General features: G+C 48.7%; 1 protein-coding gene across 4 annotated transcripts in view; it reads right to left on the reverse strand.

Annotated features, from left to right (window-relative positions):
- CDH23 (cadherin related 23) overlaps positions 1–25,634 on the reverse strand; it is a 129,658-nt gene that overhangs the window by 74,463 nt on the left and 29,561 nt on the right. For all 4 annotated transcript variants that reach the window (XM_048947161.1, XM_048947159.1, XM_048947160.1 and 1 more), the window contains exons 4-6: positions 20,029–20,171; positions 18,055–18,102; positions 17,761–17,853 (exon numbers count right to left, since the gene is read on the reverse strand). In XM_048947161.1, the coding sequence (XP_048803118.1) occupies positions 17,761–17,853; positions 18,055–18,102; positions 20,029–20,171 (284 nt within the window). The remainder of the gene's footprint in view (positions 1–17,760; positions 17,854–18,054; positions 18,103–20,028; positions 20,172–25,634) is intronic.

Consider the following 25,634-nt stretch of genomic DNA (forward strand, 5'->3'; position numbering starts at 1 on the left):
GCAGCGTCTAAAGGGGGTTTGAGGCTGCGAGGCCGCTTGTGCCTCCCTCCATTTGCTATGAATACATGAGGAACTATGCTAAAAATCCCAAAGGAAGAGGCTCAGGTCCCAGTGAGCTCCTGCTCAAGCATCTGGCCGTGCACAGGACCTCCACACGACCTCCCAGGGCAAAGTCACCCAGCAGAAGCTGGTGGAAGTGATTAGGATGCGGATGTGCACACGCCGGACCAATGCAAATAATGTGTAAAAACGGCAGGCAATCTGGCCAAGCAGCTGTCTGAAGGTCGATGAGATGTGAGCAGGCAATGCGAAGGGGCTGGGGCTGTGGGGCTCTCAATGCTGCCATCTCGGCACCAGCCCCCAAACCATCTCGCAGGCTGTATGTTGGGTCCTGCTCTTTCTTTTTCCCACTGACCGCTCCCATTAGGAGATGCTTGGCTGATCATGCTACATCTCAGGTCAACCTATTACTCTCAAATATTCCCCTGATGCTGTTTATAGCGGCTCCTTTCCCTCTCCCCATTACATTTGCTCCCAAATCCCACTGCTGCAACCCGAGTCCCTCATGCTGATGCCTTCCCATCCCAAGGCACGGCATCCCTTGCCCAAGGCCAACCATCCCAGTGGTAGAGCTGGGAGCTGAATCCACACGATGAAACCCCAGCTCCCTCTTCCACACATGCTTCCTACGGGCTCTGCCTTGAGAAAGACCAGCCATGCTCTGTGGGTTTGCCTTCTCCCAGTCACCAGCCTGGGGCTTGCCAGCTCCAAACACTCACGCGGATGCACACGGGCTTCCAATTCCCTTGTTCTTTATTACGCTTTTAATTACATTTATTAATTGCATTACTGCTAGCCTGAGCCAAGCAATTTCCAATTTCAAAAATTGATTTTAAACCTGATAATTTCCCTTTTTTCCCCTCTTTTTTTTGGATTGAAATTCACCCCACCTCTCAATCAGCTCTCGTTAATATGTATCCCCTGCCGCTATCTCTATTAAGTGACCTCCCTCATTATCGCCTGACACTGGCAAGCGGCCACCACAGAGCTATAATTCAATTGAGGGGCTTTTGAGAACACCATAAACACAGCTGGAGGAGACGCGGTGGAGGAGCCAGCACTGAATTACCGGCTGGCTCACCGCGTGCGGGTCGGAGGCTTGTTCTCAGCAGAGGAATTCAGGGTGAGGAAAGTGAGGTGCTTTGCCCCAGAACCTCACTGCAAAGCCCCAAGATCGCACCGTGCACAAAGGCAAGCCTTAGGTACGCTCACAATCAGGCCATAAATCACATCCTTGTGCCTTATCCTCGATTTCCTCAGCTACCAGCACACATCTAACCGAAGAAACAGCAGTGGCATTGGCAAACCTCAAACCCCATATGCTCTCCCCCTGAATCACCAACAAGCCCATGACCATCAACATCTTCTCCACAGTTGTATACCTGCAATCTGGGTGCTCTGAAGGCAAGGGTTAGAGTAGATCCACCCTCTCACCTTTCTACTAGGGAAAGATTTTGGTTGGAAAGGGTGGCAGAGTTTCCTCTAAGCCATACAACTGCACCCTGTGACACTAACCGATGCATAGAATAATTCAAAATCAATGCAGTGTCGCCCTCAAAACACAATTATAAACAAAGAATAGCAAAAGGAGAATGTATTTTTTAGTGGGTTCCTGCTGAGAAAGTGCAAGACTTTGTCCACTGTTTGAGATTTTTCTCAGTTAGCTAGAAGATGGCTAGGAGATATGTAGCGGGACATAGGCTGGGAGGTGGGTAGGCAAGAAGGGTATGCGCCACTGAGGGGGAAAACCCATGCCTCTCTTTGCTTTTCCATCCATCATCAAGGAGATGGGCAGAGATGGAGCAAGACTGGGAGGACAAGATGGCCCATTGAGATATTTGAAAGTCAGAGGAAAACTACAACAACAGGAAAACCTGCCAGTCAGGGAGCACCACAGCACTTCTCCCCCCAGTTCTTGCTGCCCTCTGTTAGCCCAGTGGGGAGCTACTGGCCCAGTGGGGTGCTCCAGATGTGCTCCACAGCAGCCCTGTGTACTCCTTCAGCTTCAGGCAAACAGCTGCCATTAGCAGAACACTGGTACAATGAATTACAAACAAAACCCTAATGACAGGACACTGGCAGTGTTGCTTCCACTTGATATTAATTGGGTGACACTTTATTTTAATGGTACATTAATTAATGCGGGATATCAATGGAAGTCCAAGACACCCGCATTAATACAAATGAATTCATTATCATCGGTGTTATTACAAGGAACGACAAATAAATCTGTAACTGTGGGGCCCTTCAAATAATAGCCACGAATCATTAGGTATGGCATTCATTTATACAGCAGACTGCAAATACATACATGCGAGCTGTGGGTGCTCTCCTGCTTACAGCCTCCTCCCCATGCCAGCCTGTCTCTGCCCCTCCAGGCTCCCACCCCCACCCCAAGTTCCTCTCTCACCTCTGTGCAAGAAAAAACACCATTCCTCCCACAGCCAGTTTGGCCAGATGGATGGAAACCTGCCTGCTTTGCCATCGTGCTTATATATTTGTCCCCTGTTCTGGTTGATGAGCTAGTAGTGTGTCTTTCGCTCCAGCAAACAGCACCACCTGCTCGCTGCTGACCATAGGTGGAGCAAGCCATTTATCCTCAGGAAAAGAGGGAAATGAGCAATCTGGTTGAAGCCAGGGATTTGTAGGTTCCCGTTATGTCCGACTGACCCTTAGCTTTGGAAAGAGGCAATAGTGGTGGTGAGGTCCGGGAAAAAAACAGCAGAACAACTGCTGAAGCCAAAAAGAGAGTGAGGAGTAGTGGATTGACTATGGCTGTGCTAACCATACTGGCCCACGATTATTTGTGAAGGAGGAAAGGAGTACCTGATAAAGCCATCAGCCTCTGGAGGACACAGGCAAGTCATCATTGCTTCTGGCCGCAGGTGGGGAAGCCAGAAAATGTCACAGGAACAGCAACATTTCTGACACTGTCATATTTTGGCACCAGATTAAAAGTTTCAGATCTAGTTGCAAGGAAGAGCCCCCAGTAGCAGTACCCTGGGAGTAACAGACCTACGCCACCCCATTTCTGCTCTTAAGCACTGAGCATGAGCTAAACCAATCCCTGCTTCTTTGCTTGCCAGGCTGAGACGTGACCATCTCTGCAATGGGAACAGAGCCTCACACCCACTCTGCTGGCTTTAAGAGCATCATCACCTCTAGCTGCTATATCAGAGGTGGCCCCAAAGATGCCACATGGATATCTTGGAGGAAGCGCACACACCGAGCGGCACCACATCACTCCTCCTCCTGCAGGCAGGGTTTGAGGTCTGCCAGTGACATGCGAGTGCCTCCTTGCTGGAGGAAAACCTTTGTGGATAAACGTTAATACAAGCATGTAATTATAATACTGTAGCACGGTGATGCTACATTAAGCATTGTCTGAAATTGTTAATGCGCTTCGGTGAGAGCTCCAGAGGGCATCCTGGAAGGCTTAGGGTGGGGAATGGCATAGGCACTGCAAGCCCTCTCCTAAATCTGCTGTGCAGCTCCTTCAGAGACAGGGATAATGCACTGGAGAGCTGTAGGTGAGCAGGCTGGGAAGTGCGTGTCTGCAAGAAAAATCTACAGGAAAGAATAGGAAAAAAGTGGAAAAAAGAGAGGAAGGAGAAAATGGTCTCCTAGAAATGGTGCTTTTGAGGCTTTTTCTAGAAATAGGACATAATTCCCTCCTTTCCCCTCTCTCTCAGCTCGTTGCATTCTTTTCAGACCGTGGAAGAGACCACAGCTCTGCTCTGCCAGTCCCCCTGGCCAGCGGCAGGGAGCAAACACTGCTTGAATCTTCAGCATTCCCTAAAATCCAAGAGCACCAGAAAAGAAAAAAGGCAGGGACCAGAACAAAGGGACCTAACACACGCACAGCACGTTGGCCCTGCAGCCCCACCGTGGCTCCCGCTGCCTTTTTGGCGCTGATTGCTGCAGCTCGCCCTTCTGCTGATTGCAGCTGATGCTTCTGGCTGGTTCTTGCCCCTCCAGACCAGACCCTCCATTACTGCAGGTCTGGATTTTAAAAGGTTTGTTTATGAGTGCCTTTTTTTCCCTCCAGTTCAGCTTAGGGGGTTTATGCTGTGCTTGGGCTCTCTCTGCCCTGTCTGGATGTGCTGATGGATTTCAGTGCTTGCCAGAACCCAGCAAAACCAGGCTCACCAGGAGGTATTAACTTCTAACCCCCATGTAAAAATAGCTGCAATAAACCAGGGGTGAATAATATAAGCTTCACCTAATGTAACTTTGATTAAAAAGTCCTGCCCTCTCCATCATTCCTTGGTGGTAGCAGGAGAGGCAACAGCCGCTTGTCCTTCCCAAGGGCCAATGTGAGCGGGGAGAGCAGATCTGCAATGGGTGAGGACAGCAAAAAATGACCAATTCCTCCCTCCTGATGCAGCACCCCGTCCCAGAGCTGCAGCAGCAGGCTTTGCAAAGCGATGAGGAGCATGGGTCCAGAGAAGAGGAGCAACAGCATCCTTCCCCTAGCCACCACATCTCCGTGTATTTAATTATTCTCCTCTGCACTCCCAGTGCCGGCAGACTGTGGAGGGAGCCGCTTTGTTACAGCATGCGGGAGGAGGCAGGCAAGGTTTTAATTTCACGCCTCACACCAGGCGCCGCACTTTTTGGACACCGTTTGCTATCTGACTTCTGGCCCTATCTCTGGTCCCGGTGCTCCCGATGCAGCCGCGGCCAGTTGGCTTTTTAATTTATTCTCTGCTCGGATGAGGACCACGCACAAGCGAGCACCCTGGCCGGCCAGCCATGCCCTTTTAATAACAAAACGTCCTCAGTTTGGAGGTGCAGTGTTGTGCTGGGCCAAGTGTGGAGCTGGCTGCTTGGTGGGGACCAGAGCACACCCAACTGCTGTCAGTCACTGCTGCCTTCCCCTTCCAGCCACCCAACAGGAAAAAAGCACCAAGGAGCTGCCAAACCCCTTTCCCATTTCCCTTTTTCAGTTTTGGATCTGCCCCTCCCCAGTGGCTGAACCATAGCCCTGTATCAGAGAACCATTCTGTGCAAACAGAAGGGATGAATGAGCTGCTGCCTTGATACCTTCACCACCAAAATCAGACAGGGCACAAAATCCAGCCCAAAAGCCTGATGTTCAACGTGTCAAGCTCCATATTTCTGATTTTGTCTATAGCACTGTCTGCATCTTAGCAAGCACAAGCATCCTGAATTCCACACTGGCCAATGTTTCTGTTGGAGGTGTGACATCTGGGAGCCACAGTTGCCAACACACCCAGGAGTCACTGACCCCAGCTCCCCAGGCAGCCTGGCTAACAATTCCCTGTGCCTTCAACACATGGAAGAAGCAAGGCACAGAGTCTCAGTGTCAGGCTGGGAAATATCCTTACTCATATAGCATCCTTCCCGTGATACATCAAGACTGACTGGCTCTGAGACACCAACCCTGAGATGATCACACCCCAGGGAAAAGCACTCCCCAAAGTTTTAATGTTGCAAAACTTCTTCCTGAGCCCCAACCCTCTCTTTCTTCCAGGGTGGTTTGTCGATACGGAGTTCAGATCTCTGGCAAAGGACAGGGGATGAAAGAAATCAGAGCAGGTAATTGCTGTGTGAAAATGACAGCACAGCGATTTGCACAGAGCAAAACGGACGGCGGAATATCAAGAGGCAGCCGGCAGCGGTGAATCGATACCTCCCCAGAGGTGGGATTATTAGGGAGAGAAAGGGGCTCGAGAGATCCATCAGTGCCTGATGAGGGGACTATTTCCAAACGACCGGCCACTGCATGAGAATTGCCTTTGGAGCGGCACGTTTGGGATGCAGCCCCAGCAAGTTCAAGTGGGAGCAGTAAAGACGAGCTTTAAGGAAGGATCATTTTCTATCTATGCAGATAAAATACAAAGTGAAGTGGCCCTGAATCAGAAAGCCAAAGAGATCTGCAAAGATGCCCAGCAGTCCCAAAAAAGCAGCGGCAGCAGCCGTTCCTGTGCTGCATCCCTCCCCCAAAACCTGGGCAAGAGGCAATGAATGAACGCTCAGCAGCAACAGATGCAGGCTTCAGAGGGCCAAAAAGAACCAACGCCAAAGTGGGAAGGGCCTCACAGCAGCAGCCAAATAACTGCAGTGGGGTTGGCTCTGGGATGGAGCTGCACTGGGCACACTGGTGAGGCTTTGGTTGAGAGAAGTATAGAGTCGATCCCTGTTTCACATTTGACTGGGAGAAATGGTTTGTTTAATGGGTGACCTCACTGGGGCTGTATTCAGTAACGTCTATAACATCCCTCTGAGCATAATGCAAAAATACTCAGCTAGTAGCCCAAAGCATAAATGCAGTTATAAACAAGACGAGAGAACCTCTGTTACCTCAACACAGTTTTTGGTCTCTACACGTCTAACATACACCCAACCCAAGACTTAACCAGGAAATCAGAACGCTGTCCAAGTCATGACAAGGCTTTGGGGGAAGGAATGATGCCCATTATGACCAGCCGTAAGCAAAGCGCAGGGAGGTAAGAGAAGCAGCCCAGGCTTGGCAGCACTGCAATGCTTAACCCAACAGCAGCCCTGCTGGCTGCTGCTCACCTTCTCTGGCACCAAAATTCCTTTGAGACCCAACAAGTTAAATAATGTTTCGAGAGCGCATCTACTCAAAAACAGCTGCACCCGGCAAATATTATGAGGTCTAAGCCTCAGATGCAGCTCTTCTTCCCATCACTCAGGCTCAGTGAAGGATTTGCTGTGTGGGTTTTGTTTTGTTTATTACTTCTAATGACTTTCTCATTATCATTTTGCTGTGAAACATAAACGATGGTTATGGGAGAAATCATATTATTTGGATGACTTTATTAAATTAGAGAGCAAATCTGTGTGTATTTCTGGCTCAGGATAAATGCTTGAACTTTGAGAGGCCAAAATTCATTTTCAGATGAGCCGTTTTAGGAAGCTCTGGAATCAGCAGCTCAATTTGCCCTCAGCTGCAAGGGAGATGTATGGGGGTCTGTCTCAATTGGATCCCCCCCACCACATCACCAAACCCAAACCCCAGTGCTGCTTATGAGAAATGTGAGACTTGACGAATATCATGGAGAAATAAAGGCAGAATAGCACTGAGAAAGAAAATAATACTGTTCTGTGGCCCCAGCTCCAGCTGAAATAGAAACAACAGCCAGCAGAAGCGCAAATGGCTGAAGTGGTACAGGTTATGTGCTAGAATTAAAGTGACGCTGCTTAAAATACCCAGAGCTGTCTGGCACCTTTCTCAGCACCGGAGCTCCTGCAGGACCACCAGCAGGGCTCGGCTGGTGCTGATAGCAGAACACAAGCATGTGTGAAGCAAAGACAGCATGAGAGAGCTGCTGCTAGACAGTTTAGAGGTAACAAAGCTCCCAGTTTCACAAATTTGTGAAAACAACACAGGCTGATGCGAACTTAAGACATACAGTTTCCCAATGGACAATGGGTTTGTAGTTTTCTCCTCCTTTCCATCCATCCATCCACTCATCCCATCCACCCCACTCTGAGAGGGGACCAAAACCAGAATATTTTGCTAGGTATCAAATCAAAACCTCCCAAATTTTTTGAACCCATATCTGACATTGGAATAATGTGTTTAAAAGAATAAATCCCCCAATCATACCCAAAGGGAATAGGCAGTGGAAAAACCTGATAAAAGGTCTACTGAATGGAAGCACTTTCTTCATCCCAACGCAAAAGGTAGAGCTGGAAAGCACCAGGCTTGGTAAAAAATCCCTGCTGGAAGAAGCAAGGAAGCAAACAATATTTTGGGATGGAGTTGTCGCCTACATGACAGAACTCATAGCAGGACCTGTACCTCCCTGTGTGTGCTCTCATGGAAGGATGCACAAAGATCCCATTTACAAGTTGCCACCCACTAAGAGATCAACAAGACACCTCCTGCCTGCAGCAGGCCACCACTGCATTCCTGCATCACCTCTACCTCTAGAAGTGCTGTAAATGTGAATAAATGTGAATGTCCCCATAGCCATGGTGCAGAAGGTCCCAAATTAGAGGATACCTCTCTGCACTGAGGATGCAACCTCAGACCTGGCAGAGGGGCTGCAAGGTGAAACACCTTGATGAAGAGCTGATGTGACACTCTTCTAGCCAACTCCTGTGTCCAGAAACGACGTCCTTCTTCTTACAACAAAAGGACAGAAATCCTATAAACATGTTTACCCTTCAAAAAACAGCTCTCGACACCAAATCAATGGAAATAATCTGCACACTTTTCCCAAAATGAGCTGGCAAAGCCTGTGCTTCAAGCACAAGGAGAGGGCTGTGTCCTGTCCCCCATCTCTCGCAGAGCCTTTCACCTCTTCACTTCTGGGCATGCAGTTTCCCAGAAGTAGGCTCCAACAACCCTGCCAAAAAGCTCTAATAGATGAAACCATATTAGAATAGGAGAAGAGTACCTTTAGCCCACCATATTTTTCCAGATTTAAGGAAAGGGAGAAAGAGACGAGCCAAGCCTCCCTGGGAGGCAAAGCCTTTCAGTTAAATGTATCATGAAAAAGAAAACTTCTGTCACTGCCTTAAAAAGGTTTTTGACAGGTCTCCATTTGTAACCCACAAACAAATGCAGCCTTTCATGCTCCACAGACTCCGATATCGCTTCATCGCAGACATGCACCCAACTTGCCAGTGAAAAGGCAGAGGAGCAACCATATTAAAGAAGCTTTTTTCCCTACTTCTGGGAACACCAGAACTCTCTCTTTTCAGGAGCCGCACCTATGTTCTTGACAGCACACCTTGAAAAACTGGAAATCACTCCAAACCATTTCAATGGCATGGGATGGATCAGCTGAAGTCAAGGCTATCAAAAAGGGCATTAGGATAAGAGATGGAAGGAAACAGAGCTTTGCACCATGGAAGCCTTCCTTTTTAGAAGTATACAAACCAAGCCGAGCCTAGAAATACACATTTTAGCTACACAGTGCAAATCAAGCATGCTTTTCCTTCATAATGTCGTGCTAATTCTGGTTCCTCACATTCCTCCTGCAGAGCTCCCAAGACCTCATGTCAGCTGTCACCCCATCCCTCCTGCTGGCAGTGGGATGGGTGGCCACATAGCCCAGGTTTGTCACCAGCCAGAGGAATCCTCTAGAAAGAGAACCTGCAGGAGAGAGATAAGCAGCATCTCCTCTGCTCATCGGAATGCAGGGAAAAGACCAAAACAAATATTAATGAGAGGCACTTAGCTGTGCCTGTTTGGCAATCAATAACGCGTGACAAGGAGCACAGTCAGGCTGCAGGCTGCATGTTGGAGCTCAGGGTCCAAATTGGAGGGGTCTTCTGTTAACCCCTCCTGGAGGTCATGCCAACCACCCTCTGTACCCATCACACTTTAGAGAGAAAAGGGACCAGAGTAGTGACAAACACTTCTCATGATTGTGTGTAATTACGATGATGCTCACCTAGAACAGCTATGTTCCCTTTTTCTTTCTTCTTTTGTTTTTAATTTTTGAGGTTTGGGGCAGGTGTTTTTTTTTTTTTTTTTTTTAAAAAAAACAACAACCTCCACATTGCCCCTATGGGAATACACCCAGTCACCCAGTGCCCATCCACAAGCTGTGGCACAAGGCACATGCCTTAGGGACAAGGGGATGTGGCCTGGGGATGCTCTCCCCACCTGTGCTCTGTCAGCAGGATTCCCGGAGCGGCCTCTGAGGGCGCTTGGTGGCTCCCGCAGCGCAGGCTGAGGGAAGAGAATGGCTTTCAGCTCAATTACCCTTCACATTCTGATTCCATAACGCTCCAATGAGGCTTTTTAACCAAAACCCCCCAAAAAAGCACGCATGCCGCAGCCTGACCTCAAGCTCAAACGTGCAGAAGGGACACGACTTGCCTCCTGCCCCACACTGCCCATCTCTCCTGCTCCTCTCCTGTCCAGACACCCTCCTGCTGGAAGCAAGGATTAAGAGGAGGATGATGATAGACTGATGATGAATCACACTGTAGAAAAACAGTTCACCCAGCAGCTTGGGTCAGTTGCGTGTTCAGGGCGCTCAGAAATGAGGTCTGCAAGGCAGACACACCGAGGTGCCGTCAAGGGAAGGAAAACCTGCCCATACCCAGCCAGCAGCATTTCCAGAAGGGCTGGAATAACTCCAGAAGAGTTATTTGCTGCTGCAGTTCTGAGGACCTCACCAGCCCTACCCATCTTACAGATGAGGTTAAGGACCAGCGTATGAGATGCACAATTGAATAGCCCCAGCAAAGAGAGGGACAAAGAGCATGTTGAGATCCAATCCCTATTGGATGCACCGCATTGAGATACCAAGCTGCTCTCTCCCACACCCTGCATGAATGTGCACACGAGCTGCTTCTGAAAGTAAGGAGCACAGGCTGACATTTGGAGAGCAAGGCAGAGTGGCAGAGACGCAGCAGGAGCTGGGAAGGGCTGGGAGGAGGCAAGGACACAGCAAAAGCCTATTTGCAAAGCTCATTTGCTGCACATTTGCCTGATTCTGCCGCTCGGAAGGGAGTGGGGCTGATGTCAATATTGCGGCATTGAGGATGGTGGCAGCGGATGCCCAGAGCAGAGCAACACCTACAGGAAGCACGTGCAGAGCAAAGGACTGCAGCTCCACCTGAAGCCAAGTGCAGCACCGGCTGCTCGCCCGGTTTTGCCAAGAACACCCAAAAGAGAGGTACAAATCAAAGCACTGAGAGCTAAAGGATGCTTCCCAAGATGCATCTGAATTTGGGGGAAAAACATGCTCTCCAAGTCACCTACACAACAAATCCCCAAAATTAAAAAGTTTTCAGACTTTTTCTTTTGGAGCAAAACTGCCTCAAACCCCATATATTCTGTTTTCATGCTGTCTTCATTATTCACCTACTGACAAAATAAATCAAAGACATTATAAGTTTCAACAGCAATTAACGGCGGAAATTAGGCGATGGCTGCCTAACACTGATTGAAACCATTTCCTCGATCAAATTCCTCCCATTTGTAATGGAACCGATGTGAGCAGTTCTGCTTATATATAAATATTTCAAAAAAAATATACAGAGACTGATTTATTCTATTATTTCACCACAAAATACGACCGGCGGTAGAGAACTTATTATACATGACCATCCTCGACATTACAAAATAATAAAACATAAAATGCAATTCTGAAAAAGAAATTGGACTGAACTTATTGCGCGAGTGGTTTTTATTGTCCTTTTGAAGCACCATTTCTGCATGGCTTTCCTGTCAAGGCAGCAGCGTTCCCCTAAATAGTCCCATCTTAATTAAAAACAGCATTTTTTCTTAAAAAAACAAACAAGCCAAAAAAAAAAAAAAAAAACCCAAACCAAAAAACCAACCACCTTTGGCAAGAGCTTTGTATAACCCATCCTGAGTGGCACCCTGAGCTTGGGAATGGGTTTGGGACCCCTACAGCACAGTGGCGTTGCTCACACACGTTTGCTGCCTCTTTTCTCCTCCCACAGAGCCAGATGGGACCATTCAGAATAGCAGCAAAGTCAGAGCTTTGTAGAGTACTGTCCAGATCCACCACGATGCCATCCTTGGTCTCCCCATGCCATGCTTTCCATCTGGCTGCAGTCACTGCCCTACAGGATTGTGAGCTGTACCCAAGCCATCCTTCCCACCTCTGTCCGAGCTGCTCATTGCTTCTGCACACTGCTTTTCCTCCCTCTGCCCTAAGATGATTTCTCCAGCTCTGTGAGCCTCATTTTCCCAGCACGACCACTGCTCTGCAGAGGCACTGAATTGCTTGCTGCCCCACAGTGGCTTTTCTTCCAAGCTCCAAATGGGATTTTTTCCCCCTTTTTCTGCCTTCCAATTTCCCTTTGCCCACCCCAGCACTGCACTGGTCAGAGCAGCATGACTATTTCTAATTTCCAGGCTGCCCCCCCTTGCTGCAGCATCCAGCCAGAGCCAGCCCAAGTTTTGCCTCGTGGAAATGACTGTTATCTCCAGGACACTTTACGCATTACTTCCACGCCATTTGGAGTTTTCCGCCCCAGTAGTTTCTGTTGCGTCTCTCATTTCACTCTTCTGGCACGTGTTTTAAAGGCCCAGGATCTCCTGTTCTGCTAGACCAGGGAATGGGCTGCCAGACAGCAGCTAGCCCCCTCCCTGCAGGACTTCAGGACATCACCAGGACCCTGAGACACTCTCCATCTGGCATCACAGTGCACACATTGCTGATAACAACCAAAACTCACGTGTCAGCAAACTTTGGAAGGGATCATAAAGTAACAGAATCTTAAAATTGGAAAAGCTTTCTCAGGTCACCCAGCCCAATCCTATTTGTCCACCGCCCACATCCCTCAGTGCCACATCTCTATGGCTCTGCAACACCTCCAGGGACGGTGACTCCACTGGGAGCAGCCTGTGCCAATACAGCACCACTCTTTCAGAGAAGAAATATTTCCTAATATCCAACCTGCAGAAGTGGGTATCTATCAATACTCGCAAACTCACCTCAGAGCCAATATGTCAAAGGGCATCCCATCATAGAATAGCTTGGGTTGGAAGAGACCCCAAGAATTATCAGATTCCAACCACAGCCATCCCCAGAAGCCCACCAAAGCAAGCTCTTGTATCTGGTACATTTCTGGGCTCCTGTGGTTCCTGCCTGCAAATTCCAGGAGACAGTCACAGCACAGCCACTCCATCACAAATGAGAAAGGTCATCCCATGGCACAGCCACCAAAATCATGACTCAGCAATTTTCTGCATATAAAGATATGTTTTAACATCCAATCTATAGAAATGGCCTCATCTCGGCAGATCACAAGGGCTGAAGTAGAGAAGGGAGGGAGAAGCCTGGGTTTCTTTGAGGGATATTACTTCCTACCTAGTGATTACAGAGCAGATGAAACCCTCTCAGAAGAGATTATCTCATCCAGCTAAGAGATGGCTTTTTAATGGATAGACAGTATACCCGCCTTTAAAGCTGCTGAAAAGAAGGAAGACCCTTCAAACATGGCTCTGCTTCCACTAGTTTGCTGGACAAAGTTGAAAAGTAATTAAAGGTTCTCAAAAATGATAATACAAAAAATGTGCAAAGAGGAAAAACATCACAGCAAACACAAGGTGACCAGATCTCTGACGCCAAAGAGAAAGCATTGAGTTCATCCACACAAGCATGGACACCCCAAAGGAGAGGCTAGGATGGAATTTCTTGTGCTAGCAATTGGATGAGCCACGTTTTGTGCTCCTACACAGCGCCATGCGGATGCTCGCCTACCCAGAACAGGGAACCAACTTGCTTCTGGCCAATGATGTTTAATGAGCAGAGCCTGAATAATTCACAAATTTGTTTCTTGTCTCTCCAACAAGTTACAAACAAACCCAACTGAAAACCACCATAAATAAATGAATTTGCATGGGAATTGCCATAGAGGAGTTTGATATGCTGCAGATTCTGTGTGCAGGGTTGGCAACAGGAAGGGCAAGTTGGATTTGGGGGGGTAAATTATTCATTGTAAATTATTTGTGCCACTCTCAACTCCACACAGAAGCATACAGGCAGGAGGAAAAAAAAAAAACAGAGAGCAGAGGGGAAAAAAGAAAAAGAAATGAGGAAGGAAAGCATCCAGCAATGATTATAGACTGCTTTAGTGTGCAGTGGGAACACTGTTCTTATCATCTCTGTTATCGTTGCCTCCAATTCGAAGCCTCTTTGTTTAAAGAAAGGGGAAAATAACCCAAAAGGTGTCTTGATGAATGCAAGGCAATTGCATGGGCTGCAGACGGAGCTCACGCTCATTGCAGCTGCTTCGTATGCGCAGCATCAGCCCTCAGTGCCATTGCTACAGAGTTATACGAGCCCCTGAAGGTTCCCAGGCAAGATGGCAGGGAACCTGATGTAATTACCAACATTATTACCATTAAAGAAAAATAATAATTTTAATTACAGCTAGGGCTTTGGGGTCTGTCTCCAGTCCTCCTCATCTCTGCTCACCAGCCAGCACAGCCTGCTTCCAGGCTGTGTAATGGGACAGGGCAGGATGGCCCCCTCCTTTCTCTCCCCTTTCTGCACAATTTAAAAAGTGCTGTTTTCATCACACCGACATATTAAAGGTGCAAATGGTAACCAGTGATGGCTCATGAAAGCTCAGGAAAGCCACCCCAAGCAGCAGTGACTGCTGATGGCAAGTGTCCACACGCATCCCCATTTAAAACAAAAGGGGAAATAGAGCTGAGTGGAGATGTGACACCTGTAAGCTGGCCCTTTCCAAACTGATGCTGTGCGCAGCCTCTCCCACCTTGCCTTTTGCTGTTGTTGGCATGAACCCAAGAGGAGCACCTTCTTTTACAGACCTTTGGCAGAGGGAGGGGAGGACAGAGACCTTCTTCAGCAGAGGAAAAGCTCAGCGATTATGTATGGGCCTTGCACAGATCAATAGGTGGCGCTTAGAGATGAACTGCGTGCCTTTGGGAAACAGAGTCCTGCTGTAAATAATATCACTTGGCCAGTCATAGGTATTTCTTTGAGAGGTGAGTGTCCTCTGGTGAGAGCACTGAGCAGCCCCGAGCTTGGCCAGGGACAGCTTTTTGCTGGAAGACGTAGCCTAGTGGTACACCTTTCTTCATAAATCCTTAAAGGTAACAGCAGAAAAGAGAGGGTTTTCAGAAGAAGGGAGAACCCCCTGTGGATAAGTTCCTGAGCAAGGAAGCGCACAATTAAGCAAACTTTCTGCCTGTGTGTGAAGTCTGCTGATGCTCTGGAGAGAAGGATGTGGCTTGAATTTGGCTAACAGGCTCAGAACCACCCCACACAACAGCCTTGGAACCCAAGGGCATTGGTGTCTTGAGGAACCCAAGATGTTGAACTAGAGACACCCCAGCTCTTGGAAACAGCGGAGATCACCACATAGTCATAATTGGGCTACATGCTCCAAGGGCCTGGTGCTTAGGGTCTGGGATGTGGAAAAACAGTAGGAACCCAGGGCCAAGGATCTAGCCCCATCTTGATGCCAGGAATCACAGAACCAGTGCACAGGCTTGGATCTACTCCATGTAAAACTGCTGAACCACAGCAACACAGGGAGACGGGGTTTCCTCCAGACCCAGTGAAATGTGAAAACAGATCAGACAGAGCAGACTGGAGTTGTCAGGGACTGAGGCATCACCCAGCCAGCCACAGGGTCAGCAGCACATCTTCCCTGACTCAAAAGCCAAGCTCAGAGACTCCCCCCCCCAAAAAAAAGTCACAGTACCCCAGGGTTGGAGGAAGATTAGGAGGACATGGGAAAAGTGAAGCAGGAGGGCTGCACACAGGAGGAGCACAAGCCCTGAAGGTCAGTGCAGCAAGCAGGAGAGTGGCTCACTGATGGACGCCAGCAGCACCATGGGGCACAGGCACGGTGCACACGTCCTCGCAAACTGGAAAGCCATAAAAGTCTATTACAGCAAATCAAACAGCAGTCAGCATGACAGCCATTAGCCTGAAATGAATACACGAGAACTTAATGAGCTCTGTCGAGGCCAGCTTGGTGAATTAAGTTGCCAATTCTAGCAGGATTCCCCTTTCTTTACAGACTGGAGCGCGCCCGCGCTGCCTCGTTGCCTCCTAACGAGCGGCCAGCGGCATGCCCTTGCCCAGATGGGATGTACCATTATGCTGCAGACACCCCTGTGTCCCGCACCAGCCCATGTCCGGCTTTTTCAGGCAGGGATGGTGAGGACCTGCTGAGCATAGGAGATGCGCAGCAGCTGCTCTATGCCCTCAGAGCCATGGTAAAGCCAGATGCCCACTGCCCTCATCCCCATCTTGTGCTGGAGAACGGCAGCCCGCATCCAAATAATTCATGTTCACAAATCAAGCAGACTGCGGAAAATGCTGGGACGGGTGTTTAGAGGCAGTATTGTTTTTAAAGGTCAGTTTACTTCATGTTCCATTTATTTATGCACACTCTTCTTTTGACTTTCCCAGCGCCGCACAATAGTGGCGAGATTTAAATGGCCTTTCTGTTGCTGCTCCATTAGCTAGGACAACTGCAAATCGATACATCCATTTATCTCAAAATTAAAAAGAGAAAAACCCTCATTAGCTGCCAATTCTACACAGGTCCAGTCTATGCGAAACCACTAGTGCTTCTGCTGGTGTGCACTCCATTCCCAAACTCCCATCACCATTCATTCATTATCCAGCGGTGGTCATTGACACATTTGGGTACTTGCAGCCCTGCCACTGGCTCTGGGCTGTTAGAGCTTGGGGACAGTGCCATCTTCTATCTGCTTCCTGCACCCACACCAAACTTCAGCTGCTTGCAGCCAAAGCAAGAGAGCACCTCTACCTTGAGAGCTGAGTGGGAAACGTCCCTGCCCATTCCCTCGTGGGCTGCAGCCTTCAGAGACACCCCATCCATGCCCTGCCTGCACGCATTCTGCCAAAGAAATGCCGTCTGCCCAGCAGAGGAACAGAAGTGCCTGTAGGACGCTAGCTGAGCAAAGGGTTTGTGGCTCATTACCTCTGGTTGGTGCCCTTGCTTAAAGATCACGGATGGAAACTGAGAACTGGCACACAGTGCCTTATAATTAGATTAGGCCAACTTCCATAGCAGCATGGCTCTAATGGCTGAGCGGGTACGTGGGGGGACAAACCAGGCTGTGCCCCAAGCACTCACAGCCCTCATTTCCTCCCCAGTGCCTTTGCTCTCCCTGCTCCCTAGGCTTCACACAGAGGTTGAGGGCTGACACATGGAAGGCTTCATTCATGTGCTCAGGTCACCCAGCCCAACTCCAGCCCACCCATATCTGCCCATGTCCCTCAGTGTCACATCTCTACAGCTTTGCAATGCATCTGGGGATGGTGACTCCCCCACCTCCCTACACAGCCTGTGCCACTGCATCACTACTCTTTTGGAGAATAAATTTTTTCCTAATACCCAACCTGAAGCTTTCCAATACTGGTTCTTAAGGAGAGTAACGAAAGACACGCACCTATTGGCATCCAGAAGTCTAAGCAAAAATGTGAGAGCATGGAGCAGCTCGTGCATTCCCTGCCAAGTCATTTCTGCACCATCCATGCTGCAAGGAGGAGAAGAAATGGCTCTGGCTCTGTGCCACCGTGAAGAGAGGTTTTGGGTGACGCGGTGCGAGGAGATGAGCTCCTGGCTCCCACGTCATAGGCTGCCTAACACAGAGCTCATCCTCACAGCAGGGTGAGAAGAACCCAGCCCAGCACAGTGAGATAAACCATGGTAATGTAATTGTGTGTACCTCTCCATCATTGGAGGCTGCTTGATTTCACACACACACACACTTGACCTCACTCATGCCTTGAGGTGTGCTCAGGGATGAACAGGGAACAACAGGAAAAGCTTCATCCACAGGAGAACATGGAATGCTCTATTTCAAACACAACACTCTGAGCTTGTTATCCTCCTCCTAACACCAGCAGGTTGAGGAGCATTTCTGCTAAACCTAGCTCTAGGTGCAGAAGGTCTGCTTAAGAAGGTGCCAGCACTGAGAGATCATGACAGAATACTATGGAAACCTATCCTTGGAGATATTCAACACCTGGGATGGATAAAGCCCCAAGCAACCTGATCTGACATTATATCATCTCTGTTTTAGTAGGAGGCTGGGCTAGGTGACTGCTGCTGGTCCCTTCCCACCTCCATCATTCCAGGCCCTCACGAGACAAGTCCTGCTTTCCCCAGACCCCATCATTTTACTTCTCTCCACCATCAAGAGCCTCCAGGATGGAATGCTCAGCAGCAACCATGTGGTGAGGCACCTACCTCAGGTATGCGGACACTGTAGGGCTGGTTGTGGAACTGTGGTGCATTGTCATTCACATCTCCCACTTGGATGTTGACCGTCCCCTTGATCACCTGTGGCCACGGGGATGAGGACAGTGAGTGGGCATCAGCCTTATGTATATACTTAGAAGCTAACTTGAGCTGGTGGCTGCTTTCCCCTGCAATGACTTGCCTTGGCGCTGCCCCCAGCCCACTCCCCAGGGCCAGGGTGACCCATCCCCTACACTCCCCTCTGCACACGCTGCAGACCATGAAATGAGAAGTCACACTTACCCCTTGGCTGTCACTGACAGAAAATTCAACCGTGAATTCTGACTTGGTCTGAAAGGGAAGGAGAAGAAAAACATATAATTAAAGATACTGGAGTGTTTATCTGCAGATGGCAGGCTTGGGACTTTTAGCCAATATTATTACATGCAAAATGCTTTCAGGACCTTCAAAAGAAGAGAAGGGGCGCTTGAGTGCAATTACCTCTGCTGAGGACAAGTGCTGAGAAGCACGGCTGCTAGCAGGGCTCCAGCAGATTCACAACACTGAGAAATACCCTGCTCGGGTTGGGAAGATGCAGGGAACCTCAGCTCCAGCCCACAACTGAGCTCTCGGAGCACTGCTGCCACCTTCCCAAGAATTCCTGCCCCAGGATACCACGTTGCTGGGAGCACTTGGATGAGCACAGGGAATCAATGGGTTGAAATCCCCTAAGTGCATTCAATAACCCCCATGCAGTCCTCCATGCCCCTTATTGCTTTAACTGATTTAACAGGCTGTCCTGAAACTGTGATATATTACAGTCACAGGTGGTGGGGTGAGAGACAGGCTGGTGAGAGGGAAATGTTGGGTGTCAGGAGCAGGATATTGCTAGCAAAGGTAGGGGTGTTCTTCTCAACTTTCCCCCCCCCCCCCCCCCCCCCCATCAGCAATCATGCTGCTCACATTTTACTAAAGAATGATGCTGAATGGGAAGACCAGCTTTGACCACCATATCTACCTGGTGGTTTGATTCCCAGCCCCAGACACGCACCCTGCAGTCCTCAGCTTCCCTCTATATCCCAGTCCCTGCCTGCAGCAGGAGCACTGAGAACAGCAACAAGCAATGCTCCTGCTCAATGCTCAGCTGGAAAGCAGGGGGAGCATCTCCCTGTGTTGCAGACCTGGGTGATTTATTCCAAACAAGAGTGGTGTAGGGACAAGCAGCATCTGTCAGTGCCCAGACCGGGAGCATTACTTGCAGCAAAACAGCAGCTCATCCTACAGAAGGATTTGGGAAGCAGCTGACACCACATTTGCCCAATCCACCACCTCCAGGCCTCTGAGTTGGTTAATACAACTCATCTCCTGCCTGGGGTGATGCCTGCAGGCAGACAGAGTGGTTGGAGCACAAGGGACAGGGAAGTTTCACTCCTGGGATATCCACCCTGCTGCCTCTGCTCAAGGAGGGACAGGCAGTGGGGAAGGCAAGAAAAATAGAAGATAAAAAACACCCAGTTAAGTATCTGATCTTAAGAACTGGGTAGACAGAATAACCAGAGAAATCTGTCACACTCGTGCTTGCCCACACCCTTTCTATAATCAACAGATACATAGAGCGGTGTGGTTAGATCAGTATCCAGAGACCACATAGCTGGAAAGATCATCACATTGGAAAGGGATAATTGGAAACAAATGGAAAATGCTCACCCATGTCATAGGCTCACAGGACAAACTCCAAGAGGAGCAACCTCCAAAAAGAGATCCTTCTGCAGTGGCAGTCAGCCCTTAAACAGGGTCTAGGAGGGGTGCAGCCTGGCTCCACCCCTTCTGGTCACACAGCTGAATTGCCTTCACCTGTGCTCCTACAACTGACTAGGTGCTTGCCTCAGGTGATCAATCAGAGGTTCAGGCTGTGATTCAACAATTCCCATACACCCCTCATTGTAGTGTGTACATTTTTTGGCTCAGGGCTTTTCTTTTTTGGTAAAAAACTGTTTTCCTTTGAATCTTTGTGGGAGTGAAAAGACCTTAAAAATAATAATCATTTTGCCTCACATCTGGCTCCTCTTCTTTTGCTCTATTTTCCCTCTCCCTGCATCATTTATCTTGATGTAACTCCCTCTGCCTTTCCTTCCTCTCTCCCCTGAACTGTTACTTTCCCCTATATGTACAAAAACTTGCTCCCCCTTCCCTACCACTTCTCTCAGAGGGCTTTCTATGCCTGGATTTCTGGATAGCATGCAGCCAGATGGGGAGAACCCCAGGCAGAGCTGTTACCTCTCTGTCCAGGGGCTGCCGGAGCCAGACGACTCCAGTGACACTTTCCACAGCGAAGAACCTGCTGGCCTCCTCGCCAACCACACCAAACACCAGCGGGTCATTGTCCAGGTCCCGGGCCAGCAGCTGGGTCACTGAGGAGCCTGTGAGACAGAGAAAAGAAATCATCAGTGGAACGCTCTCGGGGGGGGTTTACATTGGGCAGTAGGGAGGATTTGTTCATGGAGAGGCACTGGGATGGGCTGCCCAGGGCAGCAGTGGAGTCCCCATCTCTGGAGCAGTCCAACAGATATGTGGATGTGGCACTAAGGGACGTGGTTTGCTGATGGGACTTGGTAGGTCAAGTTGGTGGTTGGACTTGGTGATCTTGAAGGGCTTTTTCAACTGAGAACATCATACAGCTCTACAAAATGCTGAAAATACTCAGCTTGCCAGCCATCCTGGGCACCACAGAAAGTGGAAGAATCTTCGACTCATCTAAGGCGAGGGCCCACAAATCAGGCTGCCACAAGTGCTGGGTGTTTCTTGTGGCAGCAGTGACATGGACTCCGTTGCTGGTGCAGAATGGAGAGCTTTATTGTCCGTGCTTACAACCTTTTATTCTCACAAAACAACCCCTTGGTCACATGTACCAACCGGGTGCCTCATGCGTGCTGGCGCAAGTAGCTACCAAACTTGTTTACTCATTTGCAAGGTAATGACTTTATTTGTCCCACAACTCCCCCTTGTTTGTTAATTTGAACAACAAGCATTTGGTATTAATATAAAGAGTATATGCCAACAAACATGCAAAAACCAAAAAACACATTAATCTGTGTGATCTTTCAGACGCATGGTCCCAAACCTTGATATCACCCATCAAGCTAAACCCATGAGTTTTCAATATGTAGCTTTTGCCCCACGAATCAAAAATTTTTGAGGTTGTTGTCATACTGCTGCAGTATTCACAGTCCAGTTGCCACCATAGGCTTCAGTTGTGAGGATACCCAGAAGGTTGTCACGTGTCCAAAGCAGCAGCAGATGCTGATGGTAGAGTCAAGCAGGACTTTATGATTCTGACTGGAACCCATCATGGTCCAGCATCTGTGGAAACGCAAGCATAACTTCTTCCCCTCTTTTTTTTTTTTTTCTTTTTTCTTTCAAGGATAGGGAAATCTATTATTAAATCACCGAAATTACCTATTCAGAACCAGAATTATGAAAGCCAGGCAGGTGCAGGTAAGATATACAGTTGTAAATACACACATTACATTCTTAAACGCCAAGCATACGTCTGCAGCTCCTGCTCCCATACGCTGACGATGAGCCCCGGGTGCTTGCGGTAGTGGCTCTGCGCTCCAGCGCCTTTTGTTGTGCAGATTCTCCCCAAAAGCCCATCCACATCACGTGCTGAGTACTTGTCAATTGTGCCAAGGTCTTGCAATCACGAAGACAAAGCGCGTAACTTTTCATAACAGAGCTCAATAGATTACTGGTATGGGGAGAGCCGAGCCCGAATCTGAACGATGTTAAAATCCCCCTCCAGCTCAGCTTCTTTGCGGATCGCTCGCCAAACTTCACGCCGATCGGGGGGTTTCAGGTCTGGTTCCTTTCTCGAGCTCATTAGCCTGGGGTCTAAAGGATCGCTGTCCTCATCATCGCGGTCCTTTACAGCGGCTCCCACCACAGCAGGAGCCGTGGGTTCTATTGGGACGACGGATTCCGCACGTTCTTGTAGCGATTCAAATACCGGTCTCCAAGGCCCCAGAAGGTCTTTAACCACAGGGTCAGAGCGGGTAGCTGCGCCTCACTCCGGCTTTGTCCCAGGTTTCTATGGCATAGATCGTAGCCCCATCTATTCCTTCTACATTACGAGAGACAAAAGCCGCCTTAAATCGAAGCTTTCCACTTCAGCGTGGTGCTTCTGCAAAACCGTTTCCAGTATTTTGCAGACCGCCTCCAGCCCCTTTGTTACACTCGTTCCCATTGGTCCCCGTTGCTCACCTCCGTCCTGCAGAAGTGTTTCTGACTGTGCAGCTTGGTCCTGCTTCCCCTCAGCAGATTTCGGGTCCAACTTCCTTTCAGCGATCCTTATGTCGTGCTTCCTTTCAGCACCATAATTCTTTGCCGCAGGTCAGCTTGATGGCTGATTATCCCCCTAGGCTGACCCTGATACAGTGTCCCTTTTCGGGCGCCATTTGTGGCAGGAGAGACACAGACTGTTGTTGGTGCAGAACGGAGACCTTCGTTGTCCGCGCTTACACAACCTTTTATACCCGCAACAGCGCTTTGGTAACACGTACCAACCGGGCTCCTCGTGCGTGCTTACATCTGGCGCAAGTAGCTACCAAACTTGTTTACTCATTTGCAAGGTAATGACTTTCTTTGTCCCACAGTTTCTCTTCGAAATTGGAAATACAATGCTTGGAAAAATGACTAGGACAGCAATAACAGCAGGATTGTGTCTGCCATGTACAAAGGCAGCAGCTTTGGACCTCCGGAGCCATGTTTTGCAGAGCTGTATTTCATACATTTTTGCCCCCGGTCTCCTCCCCTGTGGGGCATTTTTACACTTTCTTCAATACACTTTCACAGAGGCGCCGAAACGCGGCAACGGATGCCCAAACATCCACAACCCCCCCTTTGGCAGCACGAGGGCACCCCACAACCCTAAAACACGGGGATGAGAATGAAGGTGACCTGTCTTGGAGCAGGAGAGATGCTTGGCACCAGGCAATTACAGAGCGCTTGGTCCAGCATCAATCACAGCAAAAATAATGGCAAAGCTGATACGAGATTCCATTAATAAAGAATTAATAGAATTGATAGGAACGTAATTAATGCCAGTCAACATAATTTTATGGAAAATAGGCCTTGTCAAACAAACCTGATTTTATTCTTTGATGAGATTACTTTTTTTGGCAGATAAAGGTAACTGTGGAGAAGTAATAGACTTTTGTAAGACATTTGACTTAGCGCCGTGTGACTTTCTGATTAAAAATTTAGCACTGTATGATAACCAGCAAGTGTGCTCAGCTGAGGACAACCAGCAGGTGCCAGGGCTACTGGCCACAGGTAGGGGACATCCCAGCGCGACGCTGAATTGCTGTCAGCACAAATTCAGGTGACATGAAGATTGACAGCATGGCAAACAGCAGGGGAGAGAGAGCAGTCAGGTGAAACGCTCGGTAATTTGGATCTGTTTGGATAGAAAAAGGAATAATAATAAAAAATAAAAAGGAAGGTTTTCACAACCCCACTCCAAACGTCCTCGAAGGAAAGCTGGTGGGGCACAGTGGCAGAGAAGGGAGACTTAAAGTCAATTGTCCTAGTAGGATACATTTATGAGAAAAGAGAGAGAGATGACTCAGGCTGTCTCGAGCACATCCGCAATGAGGACAAACGTAACACTTAAAGATGACTATTCCAGCACAGGAGAGCGCAGCAAGCCCAGTGCCCAAAAAAGACAAATCTCTATTAGAAGAAAGTACTTCTAATAGAAGCACTTCTAGTTGAGAGGAACTACGGCTAACTGCTGGAAAATGAAAAAATATATCTATAGATCTCTCTATATACGTATCTATCCTTTTCACCAACACAGGTTCAGTGCAGTGATGGGTCTTGATCAAAGACACAATGGGTGAAGTCCCAACCCACTGTGATCAGGCAATCCATCAGCAACTTGCCCATCTATTTGATGACTGCAAGCATAAGGAGATGAAAGGTGACCTACACCTTCTCAAACCTCACAGTCCTTATATGAAACAAGCTACTGGCTTGTGTTTATCTCAGAGGACATCTGAAGCCATTCTTAGCAAAGGTTTCTTTGCCCCAGGAGATGGGTAAGCCTGTGACCATGCCTGTGACAGTGACAGCCAATAACAAGGACAAGGCAAACCCAGCGTCATTACTCTCCATTTTATAAAATTTTATAGGAGAAACTGATTTTCCCCCTTTATACCTTGTACAGAAATGTAGACCAACAGGGTATTAGCGACCTGGGGGAGATGCCTATGTGCTCCTCCTCTGCTTCAGACCCCAAAAGGTCTCGGCTCCATTTCACAGTGCAAGGGAAAAGATCTTAAAAATCCTGCTGAACAGCAAAACCGTGTCCCACCCTGTTCTAATCATAGCTGCATTCATGGCTCGTGTGCTGCAAACACACTTGTACAAAAAAATCAGGCAGCAAACGAATATTTAACTCTTCTCTGTCACCCTGCATTCTAGTTACCTCCCGCTGGCAGGGAATTCAGTTCCTAACTGGGGGAAGCTGGGGGCCAGCATGAAGTGGCTGTGGGCCGAGAGCATCCCACCACCTGCACCCCTGGCTGCTGCCAGCTTGCCATGTGCAGCCAGATCCCTGCCAAGCACACCGCGCGTTGTGGGAAACAAGAACCATGCTTGCATACAGACAAAAATAACAAATTAAAGAGGAGATAACAAGAAGTGGGCCCCCAAAACAAGATAAGAGACTTCACAATCTCCATTACATTCATTACTCTGATTTTTGCATATTTTTGCAATTTCTCCTTGGGAGAAAGCTAAGTTTAGGCACATGGTGCAAGGCAGGTGTGCAGGCTGCTCCTGTAGTGAGGCAGTGTGAAGACTGGGAAAGCACTGCAAGAGCAGCATGAGAAAGGTGCAGGAAATAACTGCAAAAAGAAGTGGGCTCCCCTTAGACAGGGAGTAATACATTCATCAGAAACCCCTTTTGTGGTATTTGCAAATGAAAAGTAGTGTCAGGGCTGTGCTGAGGGAGCAGCTGATGCCACAGACCTGAGAACCAACCTGACAAGGGCCTAGGCTGAGGAAACAGGGACAAATTATCCTTTTGCAGTTCAAAGTTATGGGCTCCATTTGTTTCCCCTCAGGAATCAGACAGGGCAGTTAAGTGTCTTGATTCCAGCAGATAATCACAATTTATCTTGTCTCCTTTTGCTTCCTTTCTCTCAATCACAGCTACTTCTCTCCCTTTCTCACACCTACACAGATTTCCTTCTTTTTCCAAGTCTTGAACTCTGATTGACCTCGGGAGCTTGTTGTCACTGTTGTTTTATTCCCCTAGGAGTTTGTTTTGTGAGGTTTGGCTGCTTTACAGGGGCATACTTTTCATAGAATCATAGAACCATGGAACCACTTAGGTTGGCAAAGCCTTCTCAGGTCACCCAGCCCAATACTGCCCATCCCCACGTCCCTCAGTGCCACATCTCCACAGCTCTGCAACACCTCCAGGGACAGTGACTCTCCCCCACTTCCCTGGGTGCCACTGCATCAGCTCTCTTTCAGAGAAGAAATGTGCCCCAGTGCCCAGCCTGACCTTCCCCTGGCACAACCTGAGGCCATCACCTCTCATCCAACTTTTGCCCCCTACAGGAAGGGATTCCTGTCTCAACATCTTGCTTTCAGCTACCAACCCCTATGTATTTCTTCTTCACTGGCTTTGCTTTCAAGAAGAGGATGAGGAAGAAGAGTTTTTGGAAGCTCTGAGACCCAGGGCCAGGCAGGGGAATGGAGAACGAAGGAGAACTACAGGGGAGTGCAGTTGCCAGAGCAAGATGCTGACAGCCTGTATGGGGCACAACGGAGAGCACTGAGATGCAACAGGTTTCTAATTAGTTTCTTAATAA

Source organism: Lagopus muta, chromosome 5, assembly GCF_023343835.1.
Source record: "Lagopus muta isolate bLagMut1 chromosome 5, bLagMut1 primary, whole genome shotgun sequence".
NCBI lineage: Eukaryota > Metazoa > Chordata > Aves > Galliformes > Phasianidae > Lagopus > Lagopus muta.